General features: G+C 41.8%; 2 protein-coding genes across 6 annotated transcripts in view; one reads left to right on the plus strand and one right to left on the minus strand.

Moving 5' to 3' along the window:
• Nucleotides 1–1,627, minus strand: part of MAEA (macrophage erythroblast attacher, E3 ubiquitin ligase) — a 54,900-nt gene extending 53,273 nt beyond the window's left edge. Inside the window, exon 1 of one of the 2 annotated variants that reach the window (XM_071556974.1) lies at nt 1,446–1,627. In XM_071556974.1, coding sequence (XP_071413075.1) covers nt 1,446–1,514 — 69 coding nt within the window. In that variant the 5' untranslated portion in view covers nt 1,515–1,627. The remainder of the gene's footprint in view (nt 1–1,445) is intronic. The other variant, XM_071556975.1, reaches the window with a different exon arrangement.
• Nucleotides 1,628–2,244: 617 nt separating this feature from the next.
• CTBP1 (C-terminal binding protein 1) overlaps nt 2,245–24,397 on the plus strand; it is a 244,199-nt gene continuing 222,046 nt past the window's right edge. For 3 of the 4 annotated variants that reach the window (XM_071556980.1, XM_071556976.1, XM_071556978.1), the window contains exon 1: nt 2,245–2,373. The gene's annotated coding sequence lies outside the window, so the exon portion shown is untranslated. Of the gene's footprint in view, nt 2,374–7,145; nt 7,329–24,397 lie in introns of those variants that run through there. The other variant, XM_071556977.1, reaches the window with a different exon arrangement.

Genomic DNA, 24,397 nt, shown 5'->3' on the forward strand with positions numbered 1-24,397 from the left:
TTGACAATTGCTCTTAAGTCATAAGCAGCAAAACAAAAACACACTGATCCTCACTGCCAGTAATTTTTCAGGAATGCAGCAACCAAAGCTGTGATAACTGGAATACATCTAAAATGCAGTCTTAAAATGATCTTCTTAACATTAAATGCCTTCACATTTTTCTGGCTGTGGAAAGTGCTAGAGAACTATTTACAGCTCTTTTAAAATGTAAGCCTGATGGTGTCAGCTTTAAAGTACTTCTGGATGACAGAAAGGAACCTCCACATGTAAAATGGGAACCAACACTTTGTCCTTCTGCTTCTTGGAGCCGAGTAGAAGGGAGCTGGGAGAGGGGAGGAGGACATGCTGGGGCAGAACATCGTTTGAAAGCCCTCAAAACCAACACTGCAAATAGCACACAATACTCGGTGTGTGAAGGCACAGCACGATCTCAGCACAACAAAGTTGACTTGCATAAACATCTTCTATACACGACAAAACGTTGATAGACTGACAGGAGCGATGTTTAAATAAGCATTTTGCAGGACCGATCGCTCTCCCAGCTCCCTTCCACAGTCACCGCTGCTCTGTGGCAGACCTGCTTTATACATAACACGAGACTTCAGACAAAGGTTTCCGCTGATTCCTACGAGCATCATCCTTGCAGTTAAACAGCTCCCGAGGCACTGAGTGTTTTAAGGTCATCGCCGAGTCATTCACCTGCTCTACGACACCTGGTTAAAGCCCAGGACCACCCATGCAGCCCTGGGAAACCCACCCCGCACACAGACCCAGCACCTCAAAGAACACCCTGTGCTTTCACCAAACTGCATTTCGCGTATTCCTCTCCACAGGCCCTCCAGCCTTTTTCCAGCACGTTTGTCCGTTTTTATATTTTCAGGTTCATCTCCATCTTTGGGGGACCAGGCAGCCAGGGAACCATATTCTACCACCACCTCCGCTGCCTCCCCTTTAGCACGTCTCCTAACAACGCCACGTAGATCCACACACTCCTCTGGGGTGAGCACTTCAGGCAGCCCCCGGTGTTCCCGAGGGAATATGTTCCACTCACACACACGCCCCAAAGCCTGTTCCCGCAGCCCGCTACCCCCTCACACCGCCCCAGGCACCTCAGGTCCCCTCTCCCAGCTCTTTTTGTAACCCCAGCGTGGCCCGGGGGCCTCCCCTGTCCCCTCAGGGCACGGAGACACCCGGGAGAGCCGCATATTCCAGGCACGTCCGTGTCTGTCCCTCGGCGGCGGGGGATGGGAAGCGCCGCAGCCGGAGCGGCACCAGCCGGGGCGTCAAGCGCAGGGAAGCGGGGACAGGGCTGGGAATCCCTCCCCAGCTCCATCCCGCAGCTCTGGGGCTCCCGAGGCGGGGAGATGGGGAAGAGGGAGAAGGAGGAAAAGGGCTCCCCCTCGGCGCTGCTCCGGCGGGACGGGGAGGGCGGGCCCGGCACCCACCTTGAGAGTGGGGTACTCCTGCACCTTCAGGGTCATTGAGAGCTGAGCGGCCGATTCCTGCACCGCCATCTTGGATCGGGCACCGACCTCCTCCTCCTTCTTTTTTTTCCTTTTTCCTCCTTCCCCACTCCCCGCCTCTCTCTCTGTCCCTCCCGCCCCTTTCCCAGCGCGTCCCGGCGGGATCTGCCTACGGCGCGCGCGGCATGCCGGGAATCGGCGCGCGCCCCGCCCCGGCCCTCGCGCGCACGGGACAAACCAACGCCGCCCGGCCCCCCCCACTCCTCGGCTTGGTACGCTCCACGGGGCGGGAGAGCGACGCCGCGCCGGCCAATGAGCGCCGCCCTTTCTCACGGTTCGCGTTAGCACCGCCTTCGGGCTTGAAACGCCGCGTCTGATTGGCCAGCTCGCTCCCGGGGTGGGTGGGGCCAGTGCGGGCGCGCGGACAAATCGAACGACTACGGCGCCGGGGTAGGCGGGATTTCGAATGATGATGGACACCTCAATTAACCAATCATGATGACATAAGTGCTCCCGCCGCCCAATCAGCGCTCAGTGGGCGGGCCCAAAAAGTAAATTTTGACGGTGACTTAAAGCGGCCGTTTGAACAACTCCCCGCGGGTCCCGGGGAGGGGCGGGGCCAAGAGGCGGGGCGCTCTTTGACGGGCAGCTTCTTAAGCCAATGGCGCCGCGCTTTCCACTGACGGGCAGCGGGCTAAGCCAATGGGCGACGGGCGGGGCGGGGCGGCGGGCGGCGCGGCGCGCCCATGGCGGGGCGGGGCTGCCCCCGCGAGTTCCGCGGGGCGGAGGGAGCGAGCGGGACCCGGCGCGGCGGAGGCGGCGGGAAGAGGATTTAAAATAGCGGAGGCAGGACTGGGCCCCCTCCCTTTCCCCCCGGCTCCCCCCGGGGCCGGCGCGGAGTTTCCCCCCGGTGAGCGGAGGCGCGGGGCGGGCGCGCAGCTCCCGCCACAGCCGGGCCGGTCCCGCGCGGGACGGGCTGCGGGGAGGGCAGGGCAAGGCAAGGCAGGGCCGCCGGTGGGGTCCCCATGCCCGCCTGCCCTGCGGAGTTCGGGGTTCCCCTCGCCGCTGTTCGGCTTTCCCGGCTGGATTTCCCCCGGGAGCTGCGGGTCCTCTCGAGGATCCCCGTGACCCGCCGTGCTCCGTGCGAGGGGAAAAGCCCCGGTGTGTTACGCGGGCGGGGATTCCTCTGCCGGGTGCGCGTGGGTGTCTCCATGAAAATAAAGAGGGATCCTGGTCCTTGGCTGGCTGTTCCCGCTCCTGCGCCCGAGGGAGTGCAGACACTTCTGGAGTATCCATCCTCTGGCTGCTGGGATAAAGCTAATTCCTGGATAACACGTGGAGGGCAGCGCGTTGGGGTTCCTCCCTCCCAGGACCCACGCGGAGCTTCCCGGTGTGGTCTGAGCTCCTCAGAGGCAGGAAAAGCACCTGGGCACACCTCGGAGCGCGACAGGTTTGCAGCGTAATGAGCAAAGCGGGATGTATAAAGTGATGTAAACTTTACTCTCTTCTTGAAGTCCGTGGCAAAAGTTTAGTTTCGTGATGCAGGTGTTTGCCATACAGGTGTGCTTCGAGTGGTGTGCTGCTCTAATGTAGGGCTTCAAAGAGACTCCAAAACCTCAGTCTGTTAATAATCTCCTTTCCCCCTCCTTTCCCCCTCCTTGCCCCCTCCTTGCCCCCTCCTTGCCCCCTCCTTGCCCCCTCCTTGCCCCCTCCTTGCCCCTCTCCCACCCCCCTTTTTTTTCCTCTTTTTCCCCCCTTTCTCCCCCCTTTTTTCATTTACCGCCGCTCCCGTCTCTTCTAAACATCGTAGTTACAATGTTATTTATTGTCTGCAGGAGGCTCTTTGGAAAAACTGGACACAAATACTTCCAGGAACAGTAAAACATATGTAACTTTCCCGGTTTGAAAAGAGCAAGCCAGATTTTAACAAGTATGTTTCTTAAGAGTGCTTGGTGGGGTTGTTTCTGATGTGCACGGACCCCCTTGCACCGAGAGCATCTGCCCACCACAAAGGGCTGGTGGTAAATGGAAGGAAATGTGTGAAGTCCTGTAGTCAAGTGTTGGATTCTCTTCAGCTGTGCACTGCAAACTGTTTAATTGTGTTTACTCATAGCTGCCCCAGCGTTCAGCCTGGTGCTGACCATAATCACAAAATAAATGCCTGAACATAATTTGCCAAGCCCACACCAGGTGCAAAGCCTTTGTTTAAGAAGTGTATTAGTAAAAGCATTTGTGTTAGTTACACCTGGGATTAACATTCGTGTCTAGACACGATCTTGGGGCCAGATTCTGCGAGGGGATTTGTGTAAGGAGGATTTTGACTCCATTAAGGTTCTGTGCAGGGAATGCTTCACCCTGAGCCTGTCAGGTGGAGGATTGGAAACTTAGCTCAATTGTTGCTGTATTTACAAGCATAATTATGTGGCATTGTAAAATATTCCTGTTGTTCCTGTCTGTCTAAAGTGTCCTGTAAGCTAATATTGAGAAGGAAATTTGCTGTTCAGTATTCCACATGACTGATGTTACTGAACAGCTTGAACTTTGCATACCTTAACTCTTTAGGCCCGTGATGTTTATAGAGACTGAAGAAGTGGGACTTGCCATTTAATTTATCAAGTCATGTATGTGTTTATCCAAAACACTTATTTGCAACAGATTTTGTTTATATGGAATCTCTTCGTGGTCCTTTCTGACAACACAGTAGCTAATTTAGTGTAACAGATACGCTCTATGGATGCAGGTTATGTGCTCACACTGTCTGTCTTTAAACTGGAGGGTTATTGGTGAAGGTTTGTCAGACATTAGGAGCCAAAGTTAAAGGGGTTGCTTAATGGAACAGATGGCCAAGCAACCATCATGTCAGAGAAAACAGCATGTATTCGTGTATTCTTAGTTTAACACAAGAGGGAGCATGTCTAATCTTTAACCTTTAAATATTGCAACTTCAGAGAGGAAGGCTGAAGTGTTGAGTGTCAACTAATTTATGTTCAAGGCTCCATGTGCAAATATTGATACAACCTATGCATATTTCTGGCATGTTTTCAACTTTAGGCTGCAGCTGTTGATTTATAGTTTAAATCTTGGTGTGATAAATGTGGAGATAAGAATAAAGCTAATGATCTTTTGAAGTTGTTAGAATCTGTATTTTCCTATTAAGTTTAACAAAATATTTATGGTTGTTGTTATTCCTGGATATAGTTATTAATATACAGAGGTTATACTTTTTTCTTCAATATTAAGTTAATATGTCTTCTGCTTAACCTACCATACAAAGTTATAAAGCAGACTCTTAATTTAATTAAATTTAGTTTAACTACCAAAGCACCTTTACTTTTAGGATTCTTATAAATCCTACTGCTTTATTCTTAAATAGGAAGTACAAATTTCGATCTGCATAGGAGGTTTTTGTACTGTATCTTCTTTAGTTTTCATTGTCCCTGGTGGTATAAAAGGCAAATTAAAAATCACCTTCCATTTTGTATTTCTTGGCATTGTCCAGTTCAATCATAATCTGTTGATGTTTGTCCTGATTTAGTGTCTTGTTAATGTGAATTAGGAATTAGTTAAATGTAAGCTGTGTGTACAGAGTACTCCAAACCTTCAGGAGAACCTTACTTGTTTGTTTCCAATGGCCTTCTGCTTTGCTCCAGATTGATGATTGGAGATGAACATCTGTCTGCCATTAAACACTGCATGCAAATTATGTATCTTTGAAAAACATAAACACTCTGCATGTTATTTGGTGGAGCAGAGCAGAAACTTCCATGCTTTGCTTCCACGTGCTGAAGGAAACTGCCGTGGATTGAAATTTCACTGCACTTGCTTCTCTTTCCTCTTTGTGGCTGTTCCAACCTCAGAGCCAGGTGGCAGAAGTGGGTGTGTGTCACCATCATTCCTCCTTTTGGCAAACAAGACTGGCCAAAGGCAGTGGTGGGAAGTTCTGTGCTGGGTCAGGTGGGAGCACAGGTTGTCCCACTGTTCAGAAGTGCTCTCAGATGAGTGGTGGTTGTACTGTCCATCTTGTCATGGAGAAGTAGGAGCCTTCACTATACTCTTCTGTTGAGTTTGGATATTTGTGAAGTATTTAGGACCTTACCATTAATCTGTGATAATATTTTTTTTTTTGCATAATGGGAGAAGTTTTGGTATTTTCTAGCAACTGCTGTGCACAGCATTGACAGAACAAGGTGTTAATATCGAAGCAGCCTGTCTTCAAAACGTGCCAAGCAGCTGTCCTTGCAAGGCAGAAATGTGAGATGACCTGCGCCAACACCGGATACTTTGAGATACGTGGAATTGTGGAATGGGTTAGGTTGGAAGGGACCTTAAAGATCATCTAGTTCCAACCCCCACATATTATATGAATATTATACATTCAGTGTTTGGAGTTTTAGAAGATGATGATGAGATAGTTCCTGTTGGGGAAGTATTCACAGCAACCAAGCATTTTTAATGGATGGCTCCATTTTAATGGGTGTTGCTGGTTTTAAGTCATACTGGTGGAACAGTTCTGTGGAGTCAGAAATTCACAGAGAGCAGAGGGACACCTTTTGATGGACAAGTGTTGATTGACTCATTTTTGTAATGATTAAATGAGCTGCCTCTTGTCTTGGTTATTCCATATCAGTAAAAAGGGGCAAAACTTACGCTTTGGTTTTCTTGCCCAGTAGGCTTAGTCTGCTGGACAGTCTTTTTACAGTAAAGGTGTATTTTTACTTTAAAATAAAGTAGTAGTATGACTGTATGGTGTGGTTTGTTGTTGTTTTGTTTTTTCATTTTGTATTGTAACTTCAGACTTGTAACTGACAAGTGTATTGGCTTAGGTGAAAAGGCTGGAGGAGTTGGTGCTTTTATTTCTGTATCTTGAGAGGAAATTGCCAACAGTGTAAAACCCCCAACAAATAAACAAAAAGCCCCCGCGAACAAAATCCTGCGATTAACAACAGCAGGCGCGATTGCCCTGATGTGCCACAGTTTAGAGCATCATTGCAAAGTAGTAAATGCAGATCAAACGCTTTGTTTCCCTATTTTAGCATGATCATAAGGACACTTTACTTATCCGGGAAAAATCCAGATGCGCTCAGCAAGTGGGGTTACAAAGTTACCGTAATGGATTAAGGTTGTGACTCCAGTAGAGGCTGTGCTGGGTCAGCTGTGGGAGCAATTTCATATTCCTGGTACCAGTCTGGTTCCTTTCAGGCAATATGTGTGTGTAGACATTATTTAGGAATTATCCCATGTTTTGTGCAAACCGAGTTTCAGGTATGAAGGTATTTATTAAATTGATTTTATATAAGAAAACGGTGTGGAATTCACAGTGTTGATAAAATTCTTGTGAAATCTCATGTTAAAAAATATTTGTATTTACATAAAAAAGCTTGTGGGACTTCCTGGTAAAGTACACAGACTCCTGTAACTTTCTGAATGGTCTAAATGGATGATTTAAAATGTGAAGTGGAGGGAGTTTACCTGTATTTTTTTTTTTTGGCCATGAGCAATTTTAATTGCCCTCCCCCCCCCCCCCCTTTCTGAGCTGCATCCCCCTGAAAACGGGGGTGGGAGGGGGTTAGAAAGAAAGTGCTGACACAGCCTTGACTACAGAGCAGTGCCCTGCGTGCTGCTGCAATAATTGTCCAGGCAGTGTTTTTCTGGCTTCCCTGCCATTGTGCTTCACGTCGCTCCGATTCATTCCATTTTTAACTTTGCGAAAGTTTGGTGCCATTAGCGAGCCCCCGGCGTGTGCAGCCGCCGGAGCAGCGGCGCTGGCAGAGTGGCATGGACTTGTTAATCTCAGCCTGATCTTGTCAGCAACAGCAGAGCAGAGGGAGAGAGGGAGAGAACTCCGGCTGGGGCAGCGCTCCAAAGGTTTGTCTCTGGGTTTTGTGCCCGAATGACGGCGAGGCGCGGGGCGTTGCGGGGCTCCTTGCGGGGCTGCAGTGACTTCGGCCGCGGGGTTGGTGTGTCGGGGGGAGGTTTTTGCCTCGGTGTGCGCGGAGAGAAGCGACTGTGTGTGTGTGTGTGTGTCTGTGTGTCTCTGTGTGTGTGTTACGGCCGGGGAGACGCTGAAGAAGAAGAAACCCTGTTGGTTCTCCATGCAAATGACCGCTTTGGTTGTAACAAAAGCCTTGATGTTGGGCTTGGAAAAATGATCTGACAGTGTAACAACCCCAGGCCACTTTCGCCATGTTTTTGTTTATTCATGTTTCATTCCGTTTTCCGTCGCTATCTCGCAGATGTTTCCAATTTCACTGTTTGTTGTTGGGTTTTTGCTTTTTCTTTTTTTTTTTTCCTTTTTTTTTTCACACCGCCGAGGCTTTTCGGAGTTAGCAAGAAAACGTGTGAAAGAATGTTAACAAAACAGAGAGGTGTTGCAGATGTTTATACTTTAGTTCTTGCGTTGCGCCTGGCGATTCTGGCAGAGGGATTCAGGGCATATGAAGGAACGTAAGAAGCATCTGTTTTACCTACCGAGCTTGTAATTTCGAAATGTGCCCATTGTAACTTGAATATTTACATAAACAGATGAAGCAAGCACGTTCCCGGTGCTGTGTGGCAGGTCGAGATCTCATTTGTTCGCTACTGTTTCTGAAAGGGGGAAAAAATAAATAAAAAAGAGCAAGGAAAGGGATATCTGTGACACAACATGTATGCTCCTACATAAACTCCTGCCATCTCGGAGTGCCTTTAAATATTTGAACAGCCTCTGCTAAGTCAAATAAAATTGGTTACCATGAGAAACAAAAAAGTCTAATAGAATAGTTGAGCACACTAATGAAAATCTGAATGTAAGGTTGTTTCAGAATCATTCAAGGATTGAATTAGACAGGAAACCTTTGCAATAACAGTCGTAGTAACACGTTTAAACATTTTAGCTTCTGAGATCCTGGAAAACAACACACAGAGTACAGAAATAGCAGAGGTGGATGGTGTGTTCTCTTCTGGTCGCATAAACTGAAACGTAATTGTCTACTAATGATATTAAAATCAGTCTGCTTTTAGGATTTTATGCTTGATGAATGTATCGAAGCACACACAAATAAAATACGGAATCTTAAAGGACAATGATTCAATGTCCAGAGCCTGTGGTTAAATCAGATGTGGTAACTATGGTGAGAGGTAAAGTTACTTAGCTTCTCACAGACCATGCATATGTGGATTTCTTCTCGTATAATGGAGATTAAGGAGAAAAGGATTAGAAAATCTGAAGAGAAATTCTGAGCAGGAGACCTGTAGCCTTGCTCTGGGAATTAACGCTGAGGAAGCTTTTAGAACAGAGGCAGGTGGAAGTAAACACTCTCTTGTAATATATATTGATGATAATTCTAGAAAGGAGTCTTTCTAGTTGGGAATATCAACAGCAGCTCATGCATACAGGAACAAAATCAATTCTCTCCATATTAAAATAATCCTCCTACTCTAACAAAACAAAAGCAGAACCCAGCATACATTATTACATTGGCAAGTGGCAGCATAAAATCAGGTAAATTCTTCTATTCTGAGTCAATGAATTTTAGGTTACTGCAGAATGCAATAATATTGATTTATTTAGATTGCATTGCATTCCTATTTTTAAGCATGGGTATAATGTGTATTTAGGATTTTTTAAAAAATCTTTAAAAAATGGTGGTCCTATGAAGTAGGAGATAAAACCAGAGCTTAGTGTTCTAGCTGGTAAATATTGGGGGAGTTTGGATTGCAGCCAGAGAGACTTGGACCACATTCCTGATTTTCCTTGAGTTGAGAGGATTCGGTTTTACCCTGAGCTTTTCAGGGAAGAATTTCAGATTATGCTGATCAGCTCAGAGTGATATGGAAAGGATTGTCAAGCCTGCACATAAAACTCTCATGTTCTGAGAGAGCCACCAGAGATACTAATTAGTGATTAGCTATTTGAATGCTTAGGAAACAGAAAGGGGAGAGGTCAGATTTAATTTCCAGCATAGAGGGATCATAATAGTGAAAAGTACTCTCACTGTGAGAAGTGCAGAGACATCTGGGGGACATGAGGTATCTTCAGCTTTGTAGTAATAGATGTTAAAATGTATTGGGGTTTTGGCAATGCGTTAGAAACATCCTTAGTAAGATGATTTAAGGTTTTGAGTTTCCCTTCTTCCCTGCTCCACATTGTGGTGGGAAAACACTTGTCTTCTGAGAAGTCTGGAGGGGAACTTGTAGCTCCACACGTGGTGTTGCAAGTTTTAAGGTGTCTGTGGATTTGGTAGGAAACACTGAACTTTTTGTGGGTCATTATCCCACACTTTGCCTTGTCAAGTGCTCTAAGAGGGTGTTATCAGATACCTGTTCAGGAGGCTGCACCCACTTGCTGTTCATCAGAATAGGTTAAACCATGAATGGAATGTAGACTGATGGACTTAAGGTGAAAGGATAAATAATAGACCCAAGATCAATGTAAGTCACAGTTGTTGCAAATTGTTTTCACAACAGAAATGATCAACATTTTATTGATTTTTGGTTTTAAGTCGTCATTTCTTGAAATGTGTTAAAACCTCACTAGTTGCATTCTGCACTAATGAGAAAGAGGAGGAAAATTAATTCAATTGCTGCTGTTATTGGACAGTATTTTGCTTTTTTCCTATTATTGGAGGTGACATTTGTATGGAATGGTACGTTGATATTGCATAATAATGGATTATTATTTCAGATTAATTTTTTTTATATGAAGATTACTATTTTAAATTGTAGCAGAAAACCTCCATATTTAGAGCAAAAATCAAATATAGCTATTGATGGTGACAATTCATTTCCTCATTCAATGCATTTCGAAATAGTTTTATCATTCTACTTTATGAGGATGTACCATATTTAAGAGCAATATACCTGATATTGCAGGCACAGGATGTTGTGCAACCTCATGGATAGGAATAGTGAAATTAGAACAAATAGTGTTTTTCTTGCTTTGCTATTGGATTAGGGGCGAGTCAGTTCACCTTTCTGGTTTTGCTTTCCATCTACGAAACAGGTGTAATGGCAATCCCTTTTTAAACTACTTCAATATCTGTTGGTGAAATTTTGAGACAAGCAATATTTTTCCTTACAACAGCACACATGGTGGATACTCGCGTAATATTTGCATCCAAAGTCCTAAAGCATTAAAAAATTAAAGTACTAGTGATTTGATAATCACGTGTTTCCAGAAAACAATTGTGGTTTAGTGCTGGTGAGGTATTTTCAGATGGTTGTGGCTGATTTAGGAATATCAGCTGGCTGGTTAGTACCTTGATATTGAGTATTGACAGATTATCAATGTCTGATTGAAAATTTGGAATAAAAGATGGGCTTTTATTGAGTGGTTCAGCTGTTCTGTTGGAATTCAGGCAGAAGTGTAGTTTTAGCTGCATCTTAAGATCTTGAGAAAAAGGCAGCAACCAACCCTCCGTTTTCCCAGTGAGACTCTTTACAGTGATGTTGGAAAATCTCTGGTGTCCTCAATTGAATTTGTAGATTGTAGACCCCAGACATGCAAGACTGAGAATTTCAGTGCAAACAGCTGTGTTTGTGCTCTCCCTCGAACAGCTGAATAATTTCACTGGGTCTGCTGAAGTGAATCAGGGTTTTCAGGATTAAAGTTTACAGTATTTATCTCGTTCCTTTTGTGCACGGTCATGGAAATGCTCCAGTGCCAAGTGAAGTCTGAAATGGTCTCAGGTATTTGAGAGATGATTCTGGCCCTGTTTGCACATCATATGAAGTTATGTAGACTGGTTTCAGGTGCAGTGTAGAGTAGAGGGGACACCTTACTGATGAAAAAGTGAGGCAGTTTAAAAAGAATTAAAGTAGACTATCAGCCTGTACAGGATATTCATCACAGGCCACAGTAAGGCTTATCATTTGTGACTTGCCAAGGACTGATCAGTTTAATCAGTTGCCAGAGAAGAGCAGTTAAATATTAAATTTGATTAAAAAATTTAGGAAGTCACAGTTTGAAGTACAAATTGCACCTTAGGTTTCCACAGTTTTCTTCAGGTGTTACCCTGCTTCATTTATCTACTATATCTTTGTAGACAGCAGAGTCAGTATTTTGTTACTGAAAATGGCTGTTTGCTGGGAGGTTTTTTGTATGGTTGAAATAGCCCCAGACACTTTCAAAAATATACTTTTATTTTGTTGTTCAAAGAACACAATTTTATTCTAAAAAAAGTCTATAGTCTTAAAAAAAATTTCTCCAACAGTTTTCCGTTTGACAGGAATATTTTTCTTTATCTGGAGAACAAGCCAATATGGCTTAGTTTGTAAAATTTGTTTATACAATGGTATTTTCTGTCTACACAGTGCCTGGAATATGTCTTAGCACATAAATAATAGAACAAATAGAAGGTTTTGTATCCAAACAGCTTCTGTTTATATTTCTCAGTAAGAAGTGTGTGTGGAGAAGGTTCTTGTAGCTTTGAGAAGCTGAGTGTATGCTCTGTCTAGTAAATTTTGTCATTTGTTATCTTGGTAAATCTGAGAGCATCAACTACATGGTGGCTTCCCCCTAGAACAGTAAACATCAGCTGGTGTTTCTGTGGAAATCATTCTAACTTACACTGTGTTCTTAAGGTATTTCTCCACCTTTCTCAGATAGCTGTGCTTGGGTTTGGCAGAGGAAAGTTAACCAGTGAAAATGTTGAGATCTGGTAATGACTGTGAAAACTGGAATGTCTTGCAAGGAAATAATGATGGTTTGAAAGCTTTTGCATGCCCTTTTATGTAGGTCTTTCATAATTTATCTGCTTTCCTTCTTGATATGTCTCCAGAAAGAGTATGGCATGACATTTTCTTGTATCTCCTCTTAAACTGTAAAATGTGTATATATCTTTTTTTGGTGCTTTTTTATGTTGTGCTGTGACAGACAAGTAGAGATAGAAGTTGATATTTAAAGATTATATTATTCTAAGTATTTATAAGCATAGTGGCTTTTTTTAAACTTTCCCGTATAAGTGATGTGAATTTGATCTAATTCAGTTATTATATCATTCCTCAGGTCCTCTAGTACAAATACATACAAAAAACAGGGCTTATATCCTTGAGTGTGAGTTCAGAGTTCACCAGTGGAGTTCAGACTGTGAGAAACAGTCAAAGAGATCTGTCAGACTCAGGTTGTTGTGCACAGATTGAGGTGTTTCTCCAAAGGTTGGCACAGAAATGAAAGAAAAGATCCTGTTTACTTTTAAGGTCAAAGCATCTGGGAAAGATTCTCTGGAGAAACAATTGCCATTTCCCATTCCACTCAATAACTGTGGGACAGGAAATAGATTTTGCAGACTTGTACCTCCTGGGAAGTCAAGTTGAAGAGAAGTAAAGACTGTGGTAGAGTCATTGCAACATAATAGTTAAGCAGATAAAATCCTTTTATCTATTTAAGATACACTGTATTACTTTGAGCCCTGCGTTGTTAGACACATGAAGATGTCAAAACCAAGGTGTGTTCATCCTTGTTGGAACAATTAAAGATTTAACTTTTTTGATCCTGGCATGACCATATCAAAATAAACACACAGCCTGGCTGTGCATCAACGTTTCTGAACTGTGTTGATACTTGGAATTAATTTAAACTAAGTCACTTTGCTTTTAATTTGAGCATCTCTGCCTACTTAATGAAGGGAGAACTTAACCTGTGGAAGTGCTAAGAGCTTGTACAGAAAGGATTGCCAGTTCCTGCTGTGACTGGGGGAACACTATAAGCCTGGAGAGGACAAGAAGTTAACAGTACAGTGCTCAAGTTGAAGGAATAGATAGTTTCCAGTTTCTAATTAGCATTGCACAGCAAAATTAATAGATGTTTAGATAAGTACGGTAGATATTTTGGGCAGGTTTTTATTCATTCTAAGTTTTGGATGCTTGAAGTTGACTTTAAACCTTTTTGTTCTGTACTTGACTACATCTTTCCTTATGTTCTGCATTATTTGTGTTGGTGTTTGTGCCTGATTGATAGTGTTTTGCCTCACGGTAATGTGTCCTAAATGCATACATATCATTTTCTGATTTAGAGCCCATTGATGGTATCTTTGTCTGCTAGTCACAAGTTTCTCAGAAATGCCAGTAAGATTTTCTGTTCCTTTGGTTGTGTTTCTAGATGGAGCAATGTCTGAACTGGGCCAGGAAAGGCACAGCAGTTTAGTCTTAGAATCATAGAACTGATTGGGTTGGAAAAGACCTCCGAGATCATCAAGTCCAACCCTTGGTCCAACTCCCTTTACCAGATCATGGCACTCAGTGCCACGGCCAATCTCACTTGAAAAACCTCCAGGGATGGTGAATCTAACCACTCTCTGGACAGCCCATTCCAATGCCTGATTACTGTCTCTGGAAAGAATTTTTTTCTGCTCTCCAACTTCAATTTCCCCTGGCAGAGCTTGAGCCCGTGCCCCCTTGTCCTATTGCTGAGTGCCTGTCTTGAGGTGCTTCATAGATTGTGGTTGTCCAGACCCATCTTGGGTGAGAAGAGCCTTTTAGCAAGCCTGAAGGTGTCCCTGGCAGTTTTCTGGTTGTAGAGGTCCACAGGGTAAAATGCTAAACTGACCCTTCCCCCAACATATGGGCAGCATGTTCTAATGAGAATTACCAGTACAGTCTTGGAAGTTCCTCAGTGTCTCTATGTTTGTTTCTGCCTCAATAAACAACTCGTTGCCAACTCTTGTCTGTCCCATGCTTTGATTTTGTTGACATTTTTCCATCTCTGTAATATTGATGAGTCAGAGTATTGTCAGCTGGAGATCCTCAAATTATATCAAAGGGCAAGGGTGCAAAATATTGTCTAGTGTTTTGAGAAGAGGCAGTGGCATTCTGACACTTGGAAGGTAAGGCTGAAATGTGCAGAGCACCATGCTGTGCCTTTCTGAGGTATGTTGTGGGAGTAATCTTCTCAGTGTCCTTTTCAGGATGCCACTTCTCTGGGTGACAGCCATTTCCATAACATTATTTACTCTGAAGGGCACTCCCGTGGTGTAATGGTGAGCACTCCGGACTCTGGATCACAAGGTCCTGAGTTCGAGTCTCAGTGGGGACCGTCCCCTGGCAGTTCAAGCCTCCCTGCCATCTGATCCTGTCAGATCTCGGATGCTCAGCAGGGTCAGCCCCGGTCAGTACCGGGTGCGTGACAGTCCCGAGGACTTCACTGTCACTGTCCAAGCTCACTCGGCTGTGGCAGATGGACCTGAGGACTTAAACGGTGGGGCCAGTTCTGCTCACGCTGTGCCTCACCTGAACAATCCACTGTGCAGGCTGGAAGGGCACGTGGGGAGAGCCCTGCCCAAATCTGCGTTCGCGAAGTTTGGCCATACATACATACATATATTTACTCTGAATTTTAAAGTTCATAATTGGAAAGAAATGTTTAAGTTAAAGTGATCTGGACATGGAACAGTAATTTTCTGAATACCCAGTGTCAATTTTTCAACTTCTCCTTAGAGTACCTCTCCTTTATGATGTGTTTAACAGCTTTGTGTTAAAAAGAGTGAGGGGTTTTGTGTAGAGTCTTAACTGTAAAATTCAGGCTGGGGTAACTTTGTATTCTGAAAGATGTTGTCTTAATTTCATCATTTGGCTTTAAACTTGTAATTACTAAAACATGTTACCATTTTCCATTCATGAGCTGGACTTCAATGATCCTTGGGGGGGTCTCTTCCAGTTTGGGATGTCCTATGATCTTTCTTCCCGCTAAGGGTCACAAGGGGCTTTTTTAGAGGTGCAAGCAGTAATTTCTTGGAGTGTGCCCACTGTAGTTTCAGCATTCTTTCCTAAATTCCTAATTTGTATAAAATTGGTCACAGTTTGCAGGGGCCAAGTTTATACATTTCTGGAAGAAGTTACTGTGTGTATGAAGTGCACCAAGCCCGTGTGTACCTGCAGTTTCTCTGGAGGCTTTTTATGAGCCTGCATTTATTTATTGTAACTATAGCAATTCTTTTATGTTCACAGGCTGTTACCCAATTCCAATTAAAAATGACAGTCACTATTGTTGCAAATAGTAACCATTGACTATGCAGTAAAAACATCCAAACCAGCCTATTAACTGCAAAGTGGCTAAAAATATGCAGTGCAGATATTAATTTGCCCCATCACCCTGAAAAGTTGGCCGACAGTAAGGAACATATCCAGTGATATGTTTTTCTCTTAAATTAGCTTTTTTGCTATTAACAGTTTTTCCATGTATTTAGAGCCTTGAAGTGAAATCTGTGATGTAAACAATAGGTATTATAAGGATAATTTTAATGTGATTTTTAAGAGGCATTTGTAAAGTTCTAGCTTTGACTTGTTGCACTTTGATAGGCTCTCAGCAATAGGACAAGGGGCACGGGCTCAAGCTCTGCCAGGGGAAATTGAAGTTGGAGAGCAGAAAAAAATTCTTTCCAGAGAGAGTAATCAGGCATTGGAATGGGCTGCCCAGAGAGGGGTGGATTCACCATCCCTGGAGGTTTTTCAAGTGAGATTGGCTGTGGCACTGAGTGCCATGATCTGGTAAAGGGTCTGGGGTTGGACCAAGGGTTGGACTTGATGATCTTGGAGGTCTTTTCCAACTCAATCGATTCTGTGATTCTGTGATAGCAAAAAATGCTATATATTTCATCAGCTTGAGATTGCAGTAAAATTTTAATTTAGAAATAGTGTTATGCCCAGCTACTTGTCAAAATAATCCATTTTTTCTTTATACTAATGGCTGTACTGGTTTCACTGCCATGAAGGTTTTACACACTTTGCAGCCTGATTCAGTATTTTTTCAAATTGGTGTTCACATTGATGTCAAGATTGACAGTAAAAATGGGTCTCATAAAAAGAGTAGGGTAAGGCAGTGGATTGTAATTTAGCATTTAATTTTTTTTTTTTAGTTGTTTGGCAATTGGATACTTATCTCTGGATGGGACAGTTCACCCGAGATTAAATTAGAGCTAAATTCAATTTAAATTTTAAGTGAAATAAAATAGTGGCACATTAACTATCACTATACAGTGACAAAGAAATTGTCTTTTATTATGTGTATGCTCATTCTCTAAGGGAGAACACAGTTCTTTCATCAAACCATTATGAGTAATGGAATTGGTATATGTACAAAATAAGTAGTATATACATCACAAATAAGTGATGTATCAAAGAAAGTGGTTTCCAGCAATATTTTCCTGTCAAATGGGTTTATCTCTTAAGCTTCATGGGTTCAGCTTGTCAGCAGAATAAACAAACATCCTGTCGCTCTTTAGTTGTGCTACCAAAACAAAGAACATTACATGGAACCAAGAGCGTTGTCCAAGACAAACATCCATGGCCATTGGCAGTCACGTGTCCCAGGGATCACTTTGTGATGAAGGTTTCCCTCGTCAGCACTGACTCTTGAATAGTCAGGAAGGTTATGCTGAGTAAACATCAGGGGGAATTTCTGCCACAGTTCTTGTGTGGGTAAAGAATTTGTCCTGTTGCCAATTGCAAAACTCAGATCCAACACGAATCTGGAATTTGAATTGACAGACCAAAAGCTTCCATTTGAATTTCAGAGGTCCTGGTACAATCCTAGCAAGTGTCTTGAAAGTTTTTTGTTTTCAGAAATAAGTGGCAAAATCCTGTGTGGGATTAGTCTATCCAGAGTGTGTATATTTAGCCTGGTTATAGTGCCTTGTAAAACATAGTTGTAGACCAGTTTTCCATTGGACACTAAGTCAGTATGGGGGGGAAGTGTATCCTTACGAATCTGTCAGAGAATGGAACAAGAAACAAAAGATGGATTCACACAAGGAGTAGTTCAGTAACTGTGACAGTGATCTGGAGGTTCTCTGTGAGCCTGATGTGTGGTGCAGGTGACCTGCAGTGACTCTTGGAAGTACAGCAAAGGTGCAGTGGGTGTGCTGAGCAGATGGTACTGAGAGGCTTTGGTGGGCTCTGAGGGACTCAGAGACTGCAGATAAAGTGATGATAATAGAATAGTCTCCAAAATATCTACATTTCTTTTTATCATATTGATAAGAAAGAAGGTTCAGACTCATCAGTGTCTGTGTACCCAACAGAGGCTCTGAGTGGAATCTGCAATGGATTTTTCTGCTCCTTCAGAGCAAAAAGTGTCCAATAGCAAGTTCTGTAGTCACCTGATAATTTGTGTGATCCTTCCTCTTCAGGGAAAAAAAACTGGCATCTTTTCACCAACTCCTTTTAGTGCTATAACTCTGAACTTGACTGTCTTCATCTACTCCTTTCCATGTGGTGTGGGGATGGATTGCTTGCTAAGACCTGTTGAAGCAGAGCAGAAAATTCACTGAGCCTGGAAAAACGATTATTAGCAAGAGTTGGTGCAACATACATCCTTTCCAGTGAGCAGCTTTCCCTATTCATTCTTTGCATTGCTTTTCCCTTGTTAGTGATGGTTCTTTGATATTTTGTAAGTCACTTACCTGGGGAGGATGTGATAGAGTCACTTAGATCATAGTGCAGGTGGGGCTGTGAAACTACCACCTTATTTGTGTGGTTGCTGTTGGTCAAGGTAGGCGTGATTCCATTTTACTCTTCTTTGTGACTGTGGATTTGCTATTGCAAGACTTGAAATAAAACTGCTAATCATTTGTATTCGCTTGTTCTGGCTTTCCATGTATTGTATTTCACAGGGTATTGTATTTCTAAACACAGAACCACTTCATGATGTGGACTGTTTGGAGATGCTTGTGTTGTAATTTCAATAATATAACAAAAATTTTTTGACACAGTTATGCTTAATATGAGATATTATATCAGGTGCTTCACAATTAGGTGTTAAAGAAAAAAAATCATATTGATACAAACTTTAGTTTTTAAATATCCTTAATTTGGAGTTAGGGGAGGATGTGTGGGGAGAGGTGACAGAACGAAGACTGAACTCAGTCATCTTTGTTAACCCTGTAATATACTTCAGTGTAAAAGCAGGAAAACCAAAAGAAGAATACTGTCAGTTTTCAGTTCTCTGTGTTTCCTGCAGTGTGGGTCTGTGCATCCCTGGGAGTTGGGTTAAGAATTATGCTATGGTGATCATAATATTGCAGTGTAACTTTTGCTTTAAGTGTTTGAGTGAGCTCAGGAGAAAGAGGAATGGAATTTGTTCTCTACCTGCTTCTGGAGGATAAGGTTCATACTTGATTTTATAACATTGAAACAGTCTTTACATTTAGTTCTACTTATGGATCATCTTTAGGAAAATTATTGGTTGTGGGCATGCACTTTAGGCACGTGTGTGCCCCTGTGGGGAAGAAATGCTTTTTTGGTGAGGAGTTGATGCTAGAAATGATTAGATTCTTTTCTGGTCACTGAAAAAAAAGGTCAGATGAACCCTCAGATGTTCCAAAAGTTTGTGTTAAAACAACAGTGTGATATCCCAGGGCTTGGATCTCCTGGCTGAAGTGGTTGCTGCTTTCCTGAGGTGTAGATCTCCGTGCTTCAGGACAGCAGAAAGAAAATGTGTGATTTAAAGATGACATGAAGTATTTTTGCTCCAGATTCCACTTGTCATATAAAGCTATTGTGTCTGATGGTGATCAGGTTATAGTTTGACATGATAGTCACATTTATCCAGCCTTCTGATAGTTTTGTGTGTTTTTAATGGATTTGGACTATGGTTGATGAGCTACAAAGGTGATGTAGATGTGTAAGGTGAGGCAATAACCACCACCTCTGTCTTTGTCTTAGTCAGCTTTTCAGCACAGCAAAACCCCACCAAGCAATATAAAACACTGTTAACATCTGTTTGGTATTAAAACTTATCACTGGTGCTGTAATGGCTTGTTCTCCCTAGAGCTGGATATTATTTCTTCCTTCTACTTCCATTGGAATCAGTAGGGGATAATCTTGGTGATCTGGAAATGTGGCGTTGTAAGTCATGGTATGGCCCAGTGATCACTGGGGCAAAATGAAGATAATGCCTTTAGGATTCCTTTGTATTCCTTTTCAGTTTAAGTGTACGAGATTTTTTGTTTGTCTGTTTTTAAAGAACCAGAAATAACTAGTATGCTTTGCCTTCTGGAATTGCCTGTTAGTGTCCAAAAATACGAGGCTGAATATTGGTGAGAAATCAACGGAGGTGTTAAAACAAGTTGTTTTTAATAAAAGTCTGGCTGGTAAAGTCTTTTTCTGACCGAGAGTAGGCAATAATTAGACCTGTTATTTAGAGACCAGATTTTCAACATAGATGACCTAAGGTTTGGAAATAATCTCAAAAAAAAATTTGCACTTTTGCTTTAAAGAAACTTATTAACTTTTAAAATTTCTGTATGATGGATTGGGGGAAGATTTATCTTGGAAAAATAAACAGCTGCTCTCAGCTTTTATTTGGGTCGGGTGTTTTTGTAATATAGCATACTTAGAGTTGAGACAGAAATAAATTTGTAATTAATGTCTTTCTGTGAAGTGCCATAGACTGATGTGGGCAGTGAGAGGGAGGTGTGAGTTGCACACCAGTTATGGCTGTGGAGCTGGGGCAGTGCAGGGGGTTGGGCACTGCTGACAGACTTCACAGGTGTTTGTTTTCCATCAGTGTGAGTACTTCAGCAAAAGCGAAGGTGGGCAATCCAGGTAAGAGGGTATTTATCAGTGTGATAGTTGCTCACAATTTTATCAGAGAAAGTTGCTGGCAAAATTGTGTTGTATTACTTCACCTGTGATGATCTTAAGGTTGGCTAAAATCTTGAGACCAAAGAAATCCTTTAATTTATCACATGCAGCTTTTTGAAGTGTTTGGTGTAGGGCTGTTTTAGGATTCCTTCAAGACTGTTTTTTGTTTCATGGTACTGCCTTTTATTCTGAATTTCATACCAAGATAAACAATTCTATTAAATTGTATTAAATTTTAAATTAAATTTTATTAAATTGTCTTGTAGACATAAATCTTTGAAAACCTGACTTGGAAGGAAGAATAAAAGGACTAATTAGAGTTTAATCTGAAGAGAAGGTTACTGAGGTGTGCAAGAAGTATTTGTAAAGACATGGTGGAGAGTACAAGAAATAATGAACTTGGATCAAAGCAAGAGAAAGGCAGGTTGAACCTTATTACTATCAAACCAGCAGATTCTTTTTTTTGTAAGCCTAATGATACAGAAACTCAGGGATCCACTGCCTGGAAATCCTACACAGTCTGTGTTACCTGAGACCTTAAGCTCCAGTTCAGACAATTTCTGTGAGGAATGAGAGAAGGGCAGATGAGCCAGGCTTGGGAAGGGAGTGGCCCAGGTGACCTTTTGAGCTCTCCCTTCATTACTTTTTCTATGAATCTAAAAATAGAACAGAACAACCCTGAAAGGTTCCACTACCTCTCACTTGTTTTTTTTTTCTTAAACTGTGTTTTTCATTGACAGGATATAATTTTCAGCCAACATGTTTAGTCTGTTTGTTGGCACATACAATCTTGGACATTCATCTGTGAGCAATAACTACCATTTAACTGCTGTCCAGTCTGCAGCTGTAACTGATATTCCATCAGTTTGTTGAGATTCAGGTTGTCCATTTCCAAGTGTTCTTTAACACTTCCCAAGTGTGCAAGGGCACCGTGTGCAGCTCTTTGGGGACACCAGTCAGTGAGTTGCTGTGAGTTCTGTTTTGGTTTTCATCGCTTTTGAAAAAAAATTCTCTCTTCAGAGCATGCCAGCTTTTGCCATCCTGCACTTTGGCTTTAAAGACATGAGGGACAGCTCTGGAATGTTTTCATCCTGTGGGTTTTTTTTATCTGGTATGACCTGCCATTTTACGAACTCAAAAGTGCATTTGTGTAAATGCTTATTCAGCCCTCATGAGTTTATTCATGACTATATTGCTGAAGCATCTGGGAGTTCATTATGTCCATACTTCCACATGAATTCAGTTGTTTTCTCAGAAAGTGGAGCTTTTAAAGAGTTTTCTTCCCAAAGCTGTTGGCCTACTGTTATGTTACTGTGCAATTGCTATTTGGGCAATGAAAGCTCAGCTTTTTGCACGCCTTCTCCTTCTGCCCGTGCCCTGAAATCTCTGGGAGAGGTGAGTGGGAATTCAGCTGCATGGGCCAGGTTCACTCTCCCTGTTTGCTCCTGAAGTCCTCCTTTCTCCCTTTCCATCCTGCCAAAGATGAGAGATGTGATGGGAAAACCTTCGTGTCCTCCCAGCACAGTCTTAGTCACACACAGTAAACAAAATGAGCCTCTTGAGGGCAATGACTGTATTTACTGTTCCACCTGAAACTTGTGCTCAAAAATTTGATGATTAGATTTATCTGTTTGTCCATAAGGACAAGTCTCTCTACAGTACTAGGGCTGATGGATTTTTTATCTTTTAATTTTTGTTATCGCACGGTGTGTCTGATCAGGTGACCCAAAGTTATGCTGGAGAAACAGTAACTTGTCTTTTATTCATCATGGCCTGAGTGTTTAGTGAGATTTAATTAAGCTGGATCTTGGAAAGCCCACCTGCAGAAATAGTTTGATGAAATTGGTCAAATGAATATTTAATTGAAGCACATACCCACTAATGACCGTATTTTTATATTTAGGGGTTTATCTACTGCAAATTAGTATTCGAAGGACCTTCATTTTATTTTTTTCTTTTACAGCCGATTTGCTTTGTAAGTGTCTGGCTGGAAATGCATTCCCTTGCTGTTTTAAGAAAAAAAATCAAACTTTTGATGTGGAAATACTTAGATGTTGTTAGACTGTGCAATTTGAACTGTTCATTAATCCCAATGTTTAATAAGACTATTTCCCAGACTCTTTTCAATGGCTGATTGGCAGCTAAATTCTTAAGCTTTACCATAGGAATTAAATTTTTTTGTACTTTCAAATGTGGTTCTTTTTGTCTGCCTCTTTCTTAAGGTCAAATTCTTGAAAACCTCCTTTTGGATGATTGGAGGACTTGTCTGCCTTTTGTTGCTGATGTAGCCCATGGAAAGATGGCAGAACTTCTGTGGTTCTGAAATCAAGAGCAAGGCTGTGCAGAATGTGCTGTGTTAGTGTGGCAAAGACTGGGATTCCTTGTGTTGTCCCTAAATTAAAACTGATCTATGCCCACAGAAGCCACTAAAGATCTTTTCTAAGATCTCTTCCTGCCACTCTTACTTTGAAATTTCTGTAGCAGAAAATACGTTTCTGGATATCGAAACAGGTGGAATCACTTAGTAAAGAAATCTTAAAGATAAATCAGTAGAATATTTGGTATTTTCCCCTAGAATTGTGTGGGTTTTCCTGGCAGTCTGGCCAAGTTCAGAAGTGAATCTGGGCTTTTAATCCTGTATTCTGCTAAGGGTGAGTATGTCCTGTTGATCTCATCATTACAGGCTGTTCTCCTGATCAGTCTGAGTGTTACTGTGGCTTGAAAATAGAGTTCCGATTAAGTTCCCTACACTTTGTTTTATGTTCCTTTCTGGCCTGTCCCAGACTGTGCCTCTGTGTCATGGTAGTAAATTTGTGATGTTTATTAAGGTGAATTAGAAAAAATCCATGTAAATAATACACAAAAAAATTGCATGCAGAAATTCTTATGCTACTTTTGAAGTCGTTTGACCCACAGTAAGTCATGTCAGACTATCAGAAGGATTTCGGAAAATCTGCTCTGTAGAAAGAATTGATATTAATGTTAACCAGCATAATATGTAGGTGGTATTACTTTGTTGTTCACTTTGCTTTTTCTTTCTTACTTATTATGCTTTAGTATATTAAAAATTAACCAAGAATATCTATGTAGTAAATAAATCTTATATTATAGCTTGTATGGTTTCACTTCTGTTCTGGAGAAGTTGGAAAGGAATTTGCAGACTGTTTTGTAAATGTGCTTGCATATTGTAAATTAAAATAATGAGTATCTCATTGTGTTACAAGCATTACTCATAAATTTACATTCCCTGTTTTTCTTTCTCAGTGTGTATGTTGCTGCAGGGAAATTGCAGGACCAAGTATGATGAGTCTCAGGAAAGTTTATTAAGTTTTCCTTTCTGCGGTTAAAATTTGTCTGATTCCCAGGTACTTTAAATTCAAGTTTGAAAATATGTTTTAATAAATATATTTTCTTTTTTTTTGAGTAAATTAAGTGTGTTTTAAATAATATACTAGAACCTTTTGTAGTGTGAGTGTAAGTATGTCATATATAAGTATTTTACACTAAGAATTCTTAAGAATTAGTAGTTTTTAAAGAGAAGGGAAGGGATGAATCTAACAAAACACTTTATTTTTTTCTCTCACCCTGAAATGTCTGGCATGGTGACACTTTTATATGAGGATTATACATTTTTTGCTAAAAAGGATGGTTAGAATCAACTCAGCACAATTAGGATGGAGAAGTTAAATAATCCAGCTTGTGAAACTTTGCAATACACTCGCTGCTTTCTGGAAGTACCTGAAGTGTACGAGAAGCACTTGGATGTTTAGGTCTGTAAAGGCTGGCTAACAAGTTGTGTATTTCAGTATTTGCAGTACTTATGTTACTGTTTGATTGCTTGTTCTTTTAATCACAGCCAGTAAAGGGACAACAAACTGCCAAAAATGATACAGACTCCAATCCTGTTTATTGACTGCCAGACATGAGCGCAGGAGCTGATCTGATTTTCCACACTAAAGGTGGAACAAAGGGATGGAAACAGCAGAGTAGAATTCCTTCCAGTGTTTCAAACAAACATCTTTTGTTTGTAATTTAGCTCAGTCAGGGATTTTGCTGTTAAACAAGTAAACAAAAAAGGCTCAATTTGATTTAAAAACAAGTTTTGCAATTTGCCCATTAATGTCACTGTAATATTGTTGGAACACACAGTTTGTGACTAACAAATTCATCAAGTGTAATAGCCAAGTGTTAATTTTATGCTAGTGGGATGTTGCAAATGAAAAATAGAAGGAAAAAATCAAAATAAAGGCAATGTAAAAATGGGCATTAAAATGAAATTTCATGAAGAATTAGAAATACGTCTACGATATTTTCAAGAATTCCATGGAGAAAGTTTTTCTCCATCACAAAAGTAGGTAAAAAGAACAAAGTTTATCTGC

Source organism: Pithys albifrons, chromosome 5 (assembly GCF_047495875.1).
Source record: "Pithys albifrons albifrons isolate INPA30051 chromosome 5, PitAlb_v1, whole genome shotgun sequence".
Lineage (NCBI taxonomy): Eukaryota > Metazoa > Chordata > Aves > Passeriformes > Thamnophilidae > Pithys > Pithys albifrons.